Source organism: Staurois parvus, unplaced genomic scaffold (assembly GCF_062004578.1).
Source record: "Staurois parvus isolate SC_StPar_1 unplaced genomic scaffold, SC_StPar_1.0 ptg001008l, whole genome shotgun sequence".
Lineage (NCBI taxonomy): Eukaryota > Metazoa > Chordata > Amphibia > Anura > Ranidae > Staurois > Staurois parvus.
Genome location: NW_028318804.1, coordinates 532,501 through 549,897, shown reverse-complemented (window position 1 = coordinate 549,897; position 17,397 = coordinate 532,501). Strand labels below are relative to the sequence as shown.

Here is a 17,397-nt window from a genome sequence, read left to right as displayed (position 1 = left end):
GGTACAGGGGTTGGTGTGCAGCTTGAAGGATTTTTCTTTTTTTCAGGTACAGATATTGAACTGCAACATTCATTTTCCAGCATGAAAGCTACACACAACAAAATCTTTTTTTTAGTCTTTACCCCAATATTTGAAATTAAACCATCCAGTTACATCGGTGCTCCTTCCCCCGCCCACAGAGGCTGATTGACAGCATGGTACCCCTGTGTTATTATTGGACAGCAAATCTGTTTCTAGTGTCATGTGACTACATCCCGGTACCAACTTAAGCCTCTATTCCTCTTCTTCAGCTGCAGCATTTAAAATAGGAAGCAGAACAACACAATCATGTGACCGTTTTATGATACTTTTACTACTAAACTGTTTTGTTTATTGTTTGTTTTAATTGTAGGGCCATGAAGCCCACGAGGCCTTAGACGATCCTTATGGAGGCACCCTGGGGGATGTCCCTGAGGCTGGAGTGTTAATACAGGACATTGTGTCCTCAATGCATGCTCAGCTCTTGGGCCATACAGTGTCATTGGTTGTTATGGTGCAGACGGCTTTCTGCACCATAACAACCAATAACACTGTATGGCCCAGCTGCCTACGTTCTAGTAACTGATGATTGTTTTGGACCCTGTCGTCAATGTTCTAGAAACTGATTCTGCACAGCCCTGCTGCCAGCATCCTAGCAATTGCTGACCTGGCTGCCAGCATCCTAGCAACCAATAATGGTGGCAGCAAAAATGGGCACCCTGGGCAGCATCCACCTCTGGCTTGATCCTGTTGAAGTGTCTTGAATTCCTTTAATGCAGACTAGCAAAACACAACAATTGCCCAGCATACCAGTTCATTGCCCCTTTCAAACCGGCCATATACCAAATGGGCAGAGAATGGAATAGGCTAGGTCTCCTTTTTAAAAGAAAGTCCGCTTCTCTGATAAACACAGTCCCTAGTCAGTGCTGGACTGGATCAGCTGGTGGTGTAAATTAGTACATGCGGCCTGACTGTGTTTTTGGCTCTCTGGACGTAAACACAGCATTTTCTGGTTAAAGTGTTACTAAACCTTGGACCCTGCGTTCACTATATCTGGTCTCCCCGGACCCTGCATTCACTATATCTGGTCTCCCCGGACCCTGCATTCACTATATCTGGTCTCCCCGGACCCTGCATTCACTATATCCGGTCTCCCAGGAACCTGCATTCACTATATCTGGTCTCCCCAGACCCTGCATTCACTGTATCTGGTCTCCCCGGACCTTGCATTCACTATATCCGCTCTCCCCCCCCGGACCCTGCATTCATTATATCCGGTCTCCCCCCCCCCCCCCCCCGACCCTGCATTCACTATGTCCGGTCTTCCGCCAGGACACTGCATTCACTATATCTGGTCTCTGCATTCACTATATCCGCTCTCCCCCCCCCCCCCCCCCCCCAGACCCTGCATTCACTATATCCGGTCTCCCCCCCCCCCCCCCCAGACCCTGCATTCACTATGACCGGTCTCCCGCCAGGATTGCATTCACTATATCTGCATTCACTATATCTGGTCTCCCCGGACCCTGCATTCACTATATCCGGTCTTTCCCCCCCCCCCCCCCAGACCCTGCATTCACTATATCTGGTCTGCCAGGACCCTGCATTCACTATATCTGGTCTCCCCGGACCCTGCATTCACTATATCTGGTCTCCCCGGACCCTGCATTCACTATATCTGGTCTCCCCGGACCCTGCATTCACTATATCTGGTCTGCCAAGAACCTGCAGGAGGAAGCAGTACAATTAGCCAATCAGTTCATATGCTGATAATAAGTGATAGAAGAGAACCGAGTAACAGTGAGATGAGCCAATCACTGTGTGCTTCTCCTTTCACAGTCCAATCACAGGCTGGGGATGGGTCCAGGACTACCTGGGCTCAGAAAAAAGTAGACTGCATGATGCTGGCCATCAGACTGAGGACATCTATGGACTAAAAAAACATACTGCGGGGAAATCTCTGGGTTGATGCTGAATATTACCATAAAAGCTATTTTATTATCTTTTAATTTTTATCATCTGGCTAGGCATTTAGAACTTGGACCAGTAAAGTGCAGTATCGAAAAGCCAGTCCTATCAGAAGGCTATTTATTTATTTCAGGTACTTATATAGCGCAGTCAATTTCCGCAGCGCTTTACATATATATATTGTACATTCACATCAGTCCCTAACCCTCAAGGGGCGTACAATCTAAGGTCCCTAACTCACATTCATACATACACATATTTGGGCCAATTTAGACAGGATCCAATTAACCTACCAGCATGTCTTTGGAGTGTGGGAGGAAACCGGAGTACCCGGAGGAAACCCACGCAGGCACAGGGAGAACAGTTTTGGGCACCAATTCACAAAAAACAGTGGGCAACTGGAGAAAGTGAAGAGAAGCCACTAATCCCTAATGGCTGGAGAGTAAATGACCCTTTCTTGTATATTCCGTGTAGCTGCTTCAATACCTGTTTGCACACCTGTCCTAATGAATAGTACGCGTCTCATCCCCCTAATACACTGGATCTATATATAGGCTCAGCATTGTATTCTTCCAATTATTTGTGAACAAAATGGACAATTCCATTGTCCTGCCTTACAATATCGCCATTGTTAGAGAATTGACATCACTATTTAAAGGGTCCATCTACCAGACTTGGTCATTCCGTTGTAGGTGGGGTATGTTGGGTCATTGCTTGTATTTCTTGGAGACCACGTTGGTGAGATCTTCCTGTCAGGATACCGGGAGCTGTTTCTGTCCTTCTTGGGGGATTGGATGTCCTCCCTGCTCCTGTCTCATTCCCTGTAATTAAAAAATAAAAAAAAATTGATTACTAGAGACCAGGAGCTGTAATTGACTGACCGATATTGATGCCACTCATGGACTTATATGAGCGGTGAGGAGGCATTAAAGCCCACCCTCCTTGCCGCTGCACACATGCATTATGTGGGCGGAAAGAGGCTTATGACACCTGTGTTTCCTCAAAAATATAAGATCTAATTAGATGGCTTAAAGCTGGCATCTCCAAACTGTGGACCATGGGCCAGATGCAGCCCTTTGCTTGACTTTATCGGGCCCTTGGAGCACCATTTTTTTAACTTATATGAAACAATATTCCTCCCACTGACCCCAACTATGTGGCACTGTTCCTCCCACTGACCCCAACTATGTGGCACTGTTCCTCCCACTGACCCCAACTATGTGGCACTGTTCCTCCCACCGACCCCAATTATGTGGCACTGTTCCTCCCACCGACCCCAACTATGTGGCACTGTTCCTCCCACTGACCCCAACTATGTGGCACTGTTCCTCCCACCGACCCCAACTATGTGGCACTGTTCCTCCCACCGACACTGATGATGGGGCACTTCCACTGACACAAACAAAGGGGCACTATTTCTCCCACTGACCTCAGCAAAGGGGCCCTGTGCCTCCCACTGACCCCAGCAAAGGGGCCCTGTGCCTCCCACTGACCCCAGCGAAGGGGCCCTGTGCCTCCCACTGACCCCAGTTTTGGAGCACTATTCCTCCCACTGACCCCAGTTTTGGAGCAATATGCTTCCCACGGACCGCAGCGAAGGGGGCACTATGCCTCCCATTGACACCAATCATGGGATATTTTCTATTCCCACTAAAGTCTGAAGCACAGTAAACTGGCCCTTTGTTCAGAAAGATTGGAGACTGAAATGATAGACTAAAAATGAAAAGGTGAGCCAACTCTACACCACCCAGGAGTAAGTATCTATCATAATGCTCACAATGGCAAGTGCTCCTCAAAGCCATAAGAGCACACTGACCATTGAGCAGCATTTCTGAGGCTCCTTCTGGTAAGATGTTCCAGAAGAAAGAAGCACTTCTCATTGGTCGTCTTAGTCATGTGGTTGTGCTGACCAATGAGTGCTTAATATTGCAAACATTATGACAGATACCCACCCTAGGGCTGTGTATTGTGGTGTAGTTAGTTCTCCATCTCACTTCCTATCAGGGCTATGGGGGTTTGGATATCTCTCCAATGGGGACAGGAAAAAAAACGCCCATTTAGAATAGTGATGACCGCTCCTGTCTCGGTGACAACTACCCCCCCCCTTCCTTCCTTTTTTGTATAGGCATCACAGGGACGGGAAATTAGGAGATTTCCCCCACTGGGGTCACAGAACGAAGTTAAAAACCCAATAGAAATGTAAACTCTTCAACACTGTCCAACAATAAATAAACTTTGGGCTGGCATTAAGCTGGCCACACGCGTTCATATAAAAAATGTTCTTAGTACATTCCATAATGCCATCAGAGGTTCAACGTAAAAAACATTTAGTTTGTTTTTAACATTCAATTTGGAATGAATGGAATTTCCTGAGCAAAACCCATATTAACTGTTAGAAATTCATTCATTTGAGAAAAAAATTTTCATGCTGCTTGTTTTTTTGATTTTTTTTTTTCTCTACAGTCATAGTGCATTATGGTTTTACTACTTTATTTTTTTTTCACCTTTTTATCACTACAGTCGTGAATTCTCATCTATTAACTATTAGAAAATGGAACGAATGTTACGAAATTGATTTTTTGGCAAACAAAATTCTGCTGGTTTATGGCCAGCTTCAATCTTGCTGGGTTGGGTTCTTCCACGATGATTGATTTCCCAGCTAACCTAAATGTGATGGAATGCCATGGAGTTCATATATGTTTATTTACATTGATTCAATGTGAAAGTTTGGGATGTTATATTGACCTCGTATTTTGGAACTGAATTTCAGTGAACTACATTGAAGTGGATGCATACATGCTGTATGTTTGATATATACTCAAGTTGTTTTTGAAAATTGGATGTCAGTGACGGCTTTGCAATTTAGCTCCTATACTCCAAAATGAGTTGCTTTTATTGATTTCCAAAGTGGACTTTTTTTTTTTTTTTTTTAATTTCCACTCAATATTTCCATTTTTCTATTGTTAACAATACAAAAATATGTGCCAATGCAAGAATACAATGTGCAACACTGCCATACTCCATACAATGTATATTTCTTGTAAAGCATGGTTTACTTAGGATTAAAGAATACGTAAACCCAACATTTTATATTGCTGATATGTGCCTTCTGTACCATGTCTATATCTATCTATCTATCTATCTATCTATCCATTCAGTCATATCTGACCCAGGGGCGGACTGACAACTCATGGGACCCCCGGGCAATAGGGGATCATGGGGCCCTTGTGTCCTTGCCCAAACTCAAAAAAGCCTATGAAAGGTACCAGGGGCATCTCATGGGGCCCCCTACTGACCTTGGGCAGTGCCCAAGTTTCCAAATGGTCAGTCCGCCTCTGATCCAACCCTTGACGATTGCATGGACCGTCACTCGTAAGCGACTTTTTTCATGAATTCTCTTAGCAATTATTTTACAGGGTAGGTTGCCAGGTCTTTCCCCAACCCCTGCCATGCAGGAAACTAGGACAATTTAGACAGGAGCCAATTAACCTACCAGCATGTCTTTGGAGTGTGGGAGGAAACCGGAGTACCCGGTAGAAACCCACGCAAACACAGGGAGAACATGCAAACTCCATTCAGGAGGCGCCATGGTTGGGAATCGAACCCATGACTCATTTACTGCACTGCAAATGTGCTAACCACTAAGCCACTGTGCCGCCCATACTGTACCATGTACTTGTATGAAAAAGAATAATACATAAGGGGGGATATGATCTCCATGTATAATACATAAGGGGGGGATATGATCTCCATGTATAATACATAAGGGGAGATATGACCTCCATGTGTAATACATAAGGGGGGATATGATCTCCATGTATAATACATAAGGGGGGGGATATGATCTCCATGTATAATACATAAGGGGGGGGGGATATGATCTCCATGTATAATACATAAGGGGGGGGGGGATATGATCTCCATGTATAATACATAAGGGGGGGGATATGATCTCCATGTATAATACATAAGGGGGGATATGATCTCCATGTATAATACATAAGGGGGGATATGATCTCCATGTATAATACATAAGGGGGGATATGATCTCCATGTATAATACATAAGGGGGGATACGATCACCATGTATAATACATAAGGGGGATACGATCACCATGTATAATACATAAGGGGGGGATACGATCACCATGTATAATACATAAGGGGGGGATACGATCACCATGTATAATACATAAGGGGGGATATGATCTCCATGTATAATACATAAGGGGGATATGATCTCCATGTATAATACATAAGGGGGATATGATCTCCATGTATAATACATAAGGGGGATATGATCTCTATGTATAAATACATCAGTGGTTCATATAGTGAACTCGGTGTAGAGTTATTCACCCTGAGGTCATCACAGAGGACAAGGGGGCGCTCTTTACGTCTGGAGGAAAAGAAATTTGATCACCAAACACGGAAAGATTTCTTCACAGTGAGAACTGGGAAAATGTGGAATAGACTCCCTCAAGAGTTGGTTGTGGCCAGCTCAGTGGATTGCTGTAGGAAAGTCCTGGATTCTTTCTTGGATACACAGAATATAACTGGATATAACATTTATAGGTAAAGTTGATCCAGGGAATATCCGATTGTCTCTCGGGGATCAGGAAGGAATTTTTTCCCCTACAGGAGCAAATTGGATCATGCTTTGCTGGGTTTTTTTGCCTTCCTCTGGATGAACTGTGGGTGTAGGATTTTCTCCTAGATTGTAAGCTCGAAAGAGCAGGGCCCTCGATCCCCTCATGTTTTGCATGGTATTGATATTGTTCTGTCCCCCTTTGTAATGTACAGCGCTGAGCGAACTATTGGCGCTTTATAAATACTGTATTATTATAATAATAATAATAATAATAATATTTTTTTTTTTATGGTTGAACTGAATGGACTTTTGCCTTTTTTCAGTCAGACTATGTAAGTATGTACTGTAATTCGGTTGTAAGCAATTTTGTTTCTTACATGAACAAGTATGACATCTTACCCTTGTGATGTAGAGGTTACTATTTTGAAGAAAACGCAAATAAAATGATTTTCAACCTAACAGTGGCCCATGGATACCATGTGTCCTCACATTTCTCTTCTCTGTGGTGGATAGAAGCAACAAGTTCCTCCATGTGCCAGATTTCATTTATTTTGGCAAAACACGTGTGTGTGTGGGGGGGGGGGATGGGATTGGGGGATGGGATTGAGTAAGTGAACTGTCAAAGATGATTTATGCCGGTTCAATGGGATCTGGATAATATGAAGTAAAAAACCTATGGGGTGCATGCCAGTGGAATTGTCAGATCAAGTTTTACACCTCTTACTAGAAAGAACAGATATGCTGATGATATTTTATGGATTCTACTTTATTGGAATTTGGTTTATCTTTATTTATTCAAACCATTTTATAGGCATTTATTTTATCAGATGTATAATTAATTCTTCCACCTGGACTGTGACTGGGTCTACTACTGCAGTTTGTGGTCTCCATACAATTTTGCACCAAGTTTACCTTGACGTTCTAGTCTTCACGTTGGCTTGTTACATACTGAAGATTAATGGTTCAGCCATATTGTTATGACGACATAATGACGGATGTATCATCATGGATGGATCTTCATCTTTTTGATTCCGTGTTTACACGTTGTGTTGTATTGAATCTCACCAGATTTTACATATATGTACTTGATACTGTGCTGCCTGGAACTTTCTAGTCACCTCTTTGTGTATGTGCATTAAGAGCTTCATGGTTTGTCTTTATTTGTGAGACTTATGCCAGCCATACATGGGTCAAAATTCGACCGTTTTTTTTTTTTTGACCGAAAATCAGACCTAAGAATAATTGGCCGATTTTGGCTCTGTTAGTGAGTTAATGGCACCGGCCGATTTTTGTGGTTCCTCCCCTTTTCTGTAATTGGGCATGTTGGAAAATTTCATGAAAAACAACCGATTTTCAACTCAACGATGGTCAAATCGTACGATCGTTTTTCCAAAAATAATATTTGCATGAGCCGTGACCTGGAAGGAACAGAAGTTTTGCCTGTTATATGGGGTGAACTTTATGACTTGGTTGGCCCATTTTCGAAATCATTGATGGCACCATCGGATTACCGAGCTAACAACGCTTTTGATTTTGGACGAAAAATTGTTCGGAATTCGACCTATGCATGGCCTGCATTAGGGATATTGTCCAACCTATCCATTCATTAGACACTGTCCTACACCTGGTATACTGTACGTCGTACATACCAGTCTCATTTCATTGGCCATTAATGATATTGGATCAATTATTATTTGAAATGTCTTCATTGACAAGATTCATGATTTGTGGATGTTTTCCATTTTTAATTTTTTGTATGTCACCATGGAGGCTACATAATATATGGGCTTTAAGATTTTCTTTTTTTGCAGGGTCCAGTTGAAGTGTTTAATTAGGTCTTGCATATTCTAATTCTAACAGTTTTTTTTATTTGTATATTTAAATAAAGGCAATTAAATATTTAATAGACCTTTTTTGTCCCGTTTCAGAATAAAAACCTAATGGCAATTTTAATTCAACACTTTATGCAACAAAAGACAAAAAAAACTTGGTATGGCTTTGGGCTTTAACCTCTTTCCATTTTTGTAATGCATGTGGCAGGACAAACAGGTCTCAATACCCAGCCCACATGTGCGTCCATGGGGGGTCGGAGGTTGTGTGCATGCTTATTATTGGGCCAGTGGGATGGGCTGCCAAACATGTCACCGCTGTGAGCACCAATCACAGTGATTAAGTGATCAGGACTCCACCTCCTAGCATTAAAATGTTTGTAAACCCTTACGTATAGCTAGTGACTGGCCTCAGGTAATACACAGAGATGAAACCAATCCTCCTACATACCTGTCTATTTGCAGCCTTCTCTTATCTACATGAAACCTGAATCTTAAAGCTTGTCTGAGTGTTCAGAAAAAAGGGGCAGAGCTCAGTGAGGAGAGTTCTGAGAGCTGATTGGAGGAAAGAGACCCCCCCTCCCCCTTCCACACAGCTCACAGGGACGGAGCTGGGGCTGTCAATCTCCCGGAGGTTCCTCCCATCACCATTTTTCTCTTGGTGTCAGGAAAACTTGCCAGAAGTGACTTGTGCTGATAGCAGAGGAATGCAGCAGCATACAGAAATGACACTTGTGCTCCTAATTGAGACAAGCACACACTATAGAGGGATCGGCTTTGTTTATATATCATGTCTGAGGTTTACAAACACTTTAAGGGGCAGGAAGCAGTTAACCTAAAGCTATGTTGATGGTGGTCTTGCTGAGTTGGATAACTAAAGTATAGTGGAACAGTTGAAACTTTGTATATTTCCTGGAGAAAATGCAGTTCTAGCCTCACTCCAATGCTGGATATGAACACAAAAGCCAAGGCATTTGGTCATGTGACCTCTGTAGAAAGGCAGAGTTCAGATTGGTTGGTTGATTCTCCTCCACAGCAAAGGTCTCATCACCAATGCCTAGGCTTTTGGTGACATAACCAGCACAGAGGGGAGCCTAGAGCAGGGGTCTCCAAACTTTGGCCCTCCAGCTGTTGAAGTACTACAGGTCCCGTCTTGCCTCTGGGAGTCTTGCCTGTGACTGTCAGTCTTTCAAGGCCTAATGGGACTTGCAGTTCCTCAACACCTGGAGGGCCATAGATTGGAGACCCCTGACCTAGAGCAACATTTTCCCCCGCAAAGGTATTTAGCCTTTATTTATCCAATCCAGCAAGACTATTAACATACCTTGAACAGCACATGAGCAAAATAGAGGCTGCCATTGGTAGTCGCTGCCCTGGAACAAGCACACAGATGAGGAATCTGTATAAGCTGCATGCTTGTTCTGTGTCAGTGACTCAAAAGGCCAGAGGCAACCAGGCAACCTGAATTTTCAGAGTGAGACCAGTAATGGCACACCAACAGTTTCTCTTTTGGCCAGGACCGTGGATAAGGGGGTACCACCAGTCCTCCTGTACGGGGCCCAGGTCAGCAGGGGGGCCCAGGCAGCTGAGTGAATCAGACATGGGCAGGGAGGGTGATTGGCATGGGGGGGGGGCAATTACTGTAACCGATCCCCTGTATGGCTCTCTGCAGCAGCTGAGATCTGCCTTCTTCTCCTCTTCCTTTTGCTGGCTATCGGCTACTGCAGTGGGAGCCATACAGAGGATCAATTCCAGCGTCATTCACCCCTGCAGTGCTGCTGGCTTCCCTGTTCTTCTCACCAGCAGCTGCAAGTGCACAATATGTCACGTCAGTGGCGCCCCGAGGCAGGTGAGGGGGGTGCGCGCCGCACCGGGTGACCACTACCACACGGGGTGACACCGGACCCACTCCACAAAAAAGTAAGTTGTAAAGCAAGCCGACGATCCCCGCTGGATGGATCCAATCCATCCTGCGGGGATCGTCGGCTTTCTTTACAACTTACCTTTTTGTGGAGCGGGTCCGGTGTCAGCCCCGTATAGTTTCCATGCCGATGATCCCCGCATGTTAGATCGGATCTGCGGATTGGGGAGCATAATGGATCGGACTCCGATCCATTATGCTCAATCCGCAGATTCGATCCATTCTGCGGGGGATCGTCGGAGGGTGTGTCACCAAGTGTTACCGCACCGGGTGACACAAACCCTAGGGACGCCTCTGTGTCACATTTACCAGCCCCTTTTTCTAAATAAACACATGGAGTGATTGGTACAGATCACTCACTGTGTTCATTCATAACTGAAGCATAGTAAACTGTGGTTTTTTTATTGTATTGTTGGTTTTTTTTTTTTGAGGGGGGGCCCTGTCAGGTTGGCTGTATGGGGCCCCGTGTTTTCTAACAGCAGCCCTGCTTTTGGCAAAAGTACTATGTGTTTTGGTAACTGCCATCACGTCAGTTCTAGGGTAACACAATGCCTCTGTGGTACAGGATGGGGGGGCTTCATAGACGTCGTTCAGATGCAGAGCTACGGGATTTTAGGCATGTGCAGCTGTACGGTCCTGTTAGCACTTCTTCCTTGTGGCTCTCATCCAGTTTTAAGAGGTTCCAGATGGTTCTGATGACAATTCCTTGCATAATTTTGCATCTGGATACTTCAGAAAATTTTTCCGGCACCTTAATAACGAATACAATGTTGGCTTATCACGTAACTGAGTTTATTTCAACAGTCATTTAGAAAAGTTGTTGTGAAATACAATTAAGAGAAAGTGACAAAGCCGGCACGGAAAAATGTGAGTCCCGTTTTTTAAATGACTTTTGTTAGTTGTAATTATTGCAAAAAATCTAACCAAGTGAAAAATTCCTTCTGGTTTCTCTTTAATCCCTCTGAGCAGATCCCTAATAAACAATATGTCAGAAGTCGGCACAGAATCCGCCGAGTTCAAACTTTTTAGCCGACCTGGAGGGTGTTCCATTATCTCTAAATGTGTACTTGTTACTCTGCCACAAAGCCAATTACGCGGCTGATAGAAGTGCTTCCCCACAGATGTGCGCACTTAGGTTTGTCTAAGAGTGTTAAAACCAAGACGCAAGGAGGAAATTGTGTTTACGCACAGCTTCTGTTCTTTAAATAAAATTCTACTTGAAGAGAAAGCAGAAAAGAAGCTTACTTTTTAAAGTGGTATTGCAGTCAAAATTTCAAAAACTCCCAACAGGTAGGGTTTTAATGACGACAGAGGAGGCCCTCGTGGTCTCTTTTGTCAAAAATGCCTCTCTCTGCCTGTCTGGTAATGTACACTGACCCACGCTTGCGCAGCTCAGAGTACAATTACGGCACCAGCTTTGTGGCAGACTGAAGTGACTTCCATGTGCAAGCATGGGAGTGACGTCATTACGGTCTGGCCTTTCAAGCGGTCAAACAGCGATAACTCAAAATGATGACTGAGTAATACCCCAGCACCCCTTTTTTTTTTTTTTTTTTTGGCTGTGTCTTTGCTAGGGGGGATTCACTCCTCTTTGTCCTTGTGACTACTAATACTGGGGCAGAAGGTGATGGAAAATTCAAAATTGGGATGCTACCTAAACCATATGCTACACATTTTCTCATTAAGTGTTCCTCCAGAGGTTGCTAGGGGTTCCTTGCAATGAGCAATTTCTGCCTCTCAGATAAGTTCCCACTGATGACCCGATTGGACCCTTCATTCTCCTCTATGGAGCGATGGGTGTAAACAGACGTGTGTCCATTTACACCCGCCTACATCTGATCTGCTAAAAACAGACAGATGGTGATCCGTTCCTCTCCATCTGGGCCATTTAGATCTGACCGCCCATAGAGGAGATGTGTCTATGTAGAAAACATGGACCTGTCATCTGCCTGCTCAGCGGGCAGATCTCCCACTGAGTCTGCCCCATGTGAATTCACACCCTGGTCATCTCTCGCCTCAACTACTGCACCTCCCTTCTCATTGGCTTACCTTTACATAGGCAATCCCTACTCCAGTCCATCATGAATACTGCTGCCAGGCTCATCCACCTTACTAACCGTTCAGTGTCTTCCACCCCTCTCTGCCAATCCCTCCACTGGCTTCCATTCAGTGTCCTCCACCCCTCTCTGCCAATCCCTCCACTGGCATCCACACAGTGTCCTCCACCCCTCTCTGCCAATCCCTCCGCTGGCCTCCACTTGCCCATTGAATAAAATTCAAAATACTAACAACAACTTACAAATCCATCCACAACTCTGCCCCCAGCTACATCACCAACCTGGTCTCAAAATATCAACCAAACCACTCTCTTTGATCCTCCCAAGACCTTCTGCTCTCTAGTTCTCGTGTCACCCCCCTCCCATGCTTTCCTCCAGGACATCTCCTGAGCCTCTCCCATCCTATGGAACTCCCTACCCCAATCTGTCCGGCTGTCTCCTAATCGATCCACCTTTTTAGATGATCCCTGAAAACCTCTCTCTTTAAAGAAGCCTATCCTGCTTCTACCTAGTAAACCACCATTTATTTCCTCCATCTGCTCATCCCCCCCACAGCTAATACCTTTTGTATCAGTCAACCCTTCCTCCTAGATTGTAAGCTCTAAGGAGCCGGGCCCCCGGTTTCCTCTTGTACAAAATTGTATTGTAACTGTAATGTCTACCTTCATTTTGTAAAGCGCTGTGCAAACTGTTGGTGCTATAGAATTCCTGTATAATAATGTGAATGGGGCCTTAAGCTATACCTCCAGGATTATTGTAACTTTCTTCATTGCATTGTTACTTTTGCATTTTGGCATTCACAAAAGCAAGGTGTGTTGGGGTGCAGGTTCTGTGATACTACAAGGGATTCCCAACTCTTAGAGGTCTCCTAATATCTAAACTCCGCTTGTCCTACACTAACTATTCTTGTGGGAAGGTGCAGCGTGGTGTGACCACAGTAAATACTCAGTCCTGTTTCAGGAAGCAGAACTTGTATTGGCTTTAAAGTTTGAACTTTACAACTGCCCAGTGGGAAGTCACCCGACTGGGAACACTCATAGAATGCAACAGCGATGAATAGCAGAGCTGGTCTTAGATGTGCCAACAGGATCTGAATTGAGGGGTGAAATGCGGCCTTATTGGGAAGATACCAGGAAGGATGGCCTGTCCAAACCCTTTCCCTACTCGTCTGGAACCTTTTCCTACCGCTAGTCACTATTGCTAACAGACGGGTGACCTGTCCCTACACTACGCATGTGCGAAATGCACGCCAAGCCAGGGTCTTAAATAGACTCTGCCTGACCCAAGATGGCTGCCAGTGTCATATGGGGTAGCAGCATCCAACCAGATAGCTTTCCCAATAAACCATAGAGGAGCCATGCTCCTCCTGACTTTCTTTCCATCTGCAGTGCTGCTGCGGATGAGCGCCACCTGCAGTGGAGGAAGCAGACTGCACTTGCCTACATACTATACTCCATTTTTTTTTTTTTTTCATGCAGGCTAGGAAAAGACAGTGAGGGGAATTTACTAAGACTGAGGCAGCTGTGCATTGTAACCAATCATCTTCTAATGGTCATGTTCAAAGCTTAAGAGAAGCATGTTACATTTCGGATGGGATGGACGGTTATGCAAATGCTTTGGTAGGTTAACCATTTCCCCTTGTAAAATTTCAGCTGTTTGCCTTCATCTTGGCTTCAGTAGGAAATAGTACACATTTCAAAGCTCCAACAAGAAAAGAAAAGGACAACCCTTGATGTATGGCGCCGTATAATATTTTTGTGGTTAAAACGTGAGACGGGGGATTATTATTATTATACAGGATTTATATGGCGCCAACAGTTTGCTCAGCGCTTTACAATATAATGGGAGACAATACAGCAACAATACAGTTCAATACAAGAGGGATAGGAGGGCCCTGATCCTAGGAGCTTACAATCTAAGGGATCTTTGTATTAATGTCTCTTCCCTTTTTTTCTGCTTTCAGCTGCTGCAGTTGTGCACACTTGCCCTGAAAGCTCCATTGCAAGAAATCACAAAATCCTCCAGATGAGGTTGTCGGTGCCCAGTGATGCCCCAGCCTATCCGCCTCCGTGTCTTTCTGGTGCTGGTAGCGCTATACCAGGTACCTGTGCAAACAATAAATATGCAAAGGAACGCAGCTCTGTTCACTAATTCATCATATATATCATCTATATTTTTTAAATGCAGTACCTGAATTTGACTTTGTGCAAGCCTCATGTAGTCCGGGCATGTGCAAGTTAGAACGTGTCAGAACCAGGGACGGACTGACCATTTGGAAACTCGGGCACTGCCCGAGGGCCCGGGGTCAGTAGGGGGCCCCATGAGATGCCCCTGGTACCTTTTTCATAGGCTTTTTTGAGTTTGGGCAAGGACACAGGGGCCCCTATTGCCCGGGGTCCCATGAGTTGTCAGTCTGCCCCTGGTTAGAACACGCTTGAGTGTAAATGTAGGCTGTATATCTCGGGGCAGCACAGTGGCTAAATGGTTAGCACTTCCACCTGGCAGCACTAGGGTCCTTGGTTCAAATCCCAATCACAGCCCACCTGCATGGAGTTTGCATGTTCTCCCTGTGCCTGTGTGGGTTTCCTCTGGGTACTCCGGTTTCCTCCCACACTCCAAAGACATGCTGGTAGGTTAATTGGCTCCTGTCTTAATTGGCCCTAGTATGTGTATGTATGAATGTGAGTTAGGAACCCTAGACTGTACACCCCTTGAGGGTTAGGGATTGGTGTGAATGTACAATATATATGTAAAGTGCTGCGAAAATTAACGGCGCTATATAAGTACTTGAAATAAATATATAAAATAATGTAGTCCCTCTACAGCAGAGCATAGACCATCAGCATCACAAGAAGCCAATCAGCTATGCTGATAGTAGTAGAGATCATGCTAATAGTAGTAGAGCAAGGGTGTCAAACTGGCGGCCCTCCAGCTGTTGTGAAACTACAAGTCCCATCATGCCTCTGCCTTTGGGAGTCATGCTTGTAAATGTCAATCTTGCAATGCCTCATGGGACTTGTAGTTTGGCAACAGCTGGAGAGCCACCAGCTTGACACCCGTGTACTAGAGGGTAGAGTCTCCGCCCCCTCCTGTAGCTTTCTGTAGGCAGCCTTTAGTGGGTGGAGCCTGCTTGGGTCCCTCCTATAGTTCTTATCTCTGCATAGGGTATGTACAGCACAGCAATGTCACTGCTACTTTTATATGGTAATATCTGGGTTTGCAAAGGCATTTGGTGCACACAAAGTGGATTATTACCCTTTTGCAACTATTGTGGGATATATTTAAAAAACTTTTTTTTTTTTTGGTGCCCAGAGTCCAGCTTTAAAAGTGGGGAAGATTTAGAACCTCTTTCAGAATTTTGTTGCTAATGCTTTTCTTGCTGGGAAGATTTCCCTCACTTTCTGTATTGTCTGACAACTATTGCCTGGAAAGGAACATTCTTCCCTATTCTATCCCAAACTAAAATTCCCATATCCTCCCATATTAAATTTTCCATTCCACCCCAAATTAAGATTCGCATCTCGTCCAAAATGGAAATTCAAATTCTGTCCCAAACTAAAATTCCCGTCCTGACCCAAACTAAAATTGCCAACCTATCCCAAATTAAGTTCCCATCCTAAGCCAAACTAAAATTCTCATTCTGTATCAAACTAAAATTCGCGTCCTGACCCAAACTAAAATTCCCGTCCTGACCCAAACTAAAATTCCCGTCCTGACCCAAACTAAAATTCCCGTCCTGACCCAAACTAATATTCCCGTCCTGACCCAAACTAATATTCCCGTCCTGACCCAAACTAATATTCCCGTCCTGACCCAAACTAATATTCCCGTCCTGACCCAAACTAAAATTCCCGTCCTGACCCAAATTAAAATTCCCATCCTATGCCAGGCGCAAATTCCCACCCTATGCCAGGCTCAACTTCCCATCCTGATCCAGACTCAAATTCCCATCCTGTCCCAAACTAAAATTCCCATATCCTCTAAAATTTAATTTTCCATTCCACCCCAAATTAATATTCTCATCTTGTCCAAAATTCAAATTCTGTCGCAAACTAAAATTCCCGTCCTGACCCAAACTAAAATTCCCGTCCTATGCCAGGCTCAAATTCCCATCCGGTCCCAAACTAAAATTCCCATCCTATTCCAGATTAAAATGCACATCCTGTCCAAAACAGAAAAAAAAATCGTGGCAGAAGTTTTGTTTTACATGTTGTGTCTCTAGAAAGGGAGTTAAAAAAAAACTGGCATAGCGCTCCTCTCTTAGACACTTTCACGCCTCAGTCCCCAGAATGTCCCCCGTGATCGATTTGCCGAGTCCAGCATTTCCTGGAAATCCTCCAGCAGTTCCTAAGAGGGAATGACCAGGAGTGCATGTCACATCCTCTGCTTGCACAGAGCCACATGTATTATCCAGAGAGGTAAATAGGAGTGACAGTTCACAGACAAGATCTTCTCCATGCTGCACGAGAAGTAGATAAACAAGGCATTTTTACAGCAGCAATTATTTAAATAATAATATTAAAATAAAATAAAAAAAATAAAATATATATATATATATATATATATATATATATATATATATATATATATATAATTTCAGACCTGTAAAGTTGGTTTCACACCTGCGATGCTGCAAGGTTTTACAGCAATGGCCGTAAGTTTTGAGAATTACCCAAATATTAACCCTTTGCCTACCGGGCACTTATACCCTCTTTCTGCCCGGGCCAATTTTCAGCTTTCAACGCTGTCACATTTTGAATGACAATTGAGCAGTCATGCAACATTGTACCCATATGACATTTTTTGCTTTTTTCACACATATAGAGCTTTTGGTGGTATTTAATCGCCACTAGGTGTTTTTATTTTTTGTGCTATAAACAAAGAAAGGAAATTAAAAAAAAAAAATTTCTTTGTTTCTATTATAAAATTTTGCAAACAGGTAATTTTTCTCCTTCACTGATGTGCGTTGATGAGGCTGCACTGATAGGCGGCACTGATGAGGTGGCACAGATA

General features: G+C 44.1%; 1 protein-coding gene across 1 annotated transcript in view; it reads left to right on the top strand.

Moving 5' to 3' along the window:
• The window catches only part of GCGR (glucagon receptor), a 96,678-nt gene that overhangs the window by 26,433 nt on the left and 52,848 nt on the right, over positions 1 to 17,397 (top strand). Inside the window, exon 2 of the mRNA XM_089657515.1 lies at positions 14,348 to 14,485. Coding sequence (XP_089513641.1) covers positions 14,432 to 14,485 — 54 coding nt within the window. The 5' untranslated portion in view covers positions 14,348 to 14,431. The remainder of the gene's footprint in view (positions 1 to 14,347; positions 14,486 to 17,397) is intronic.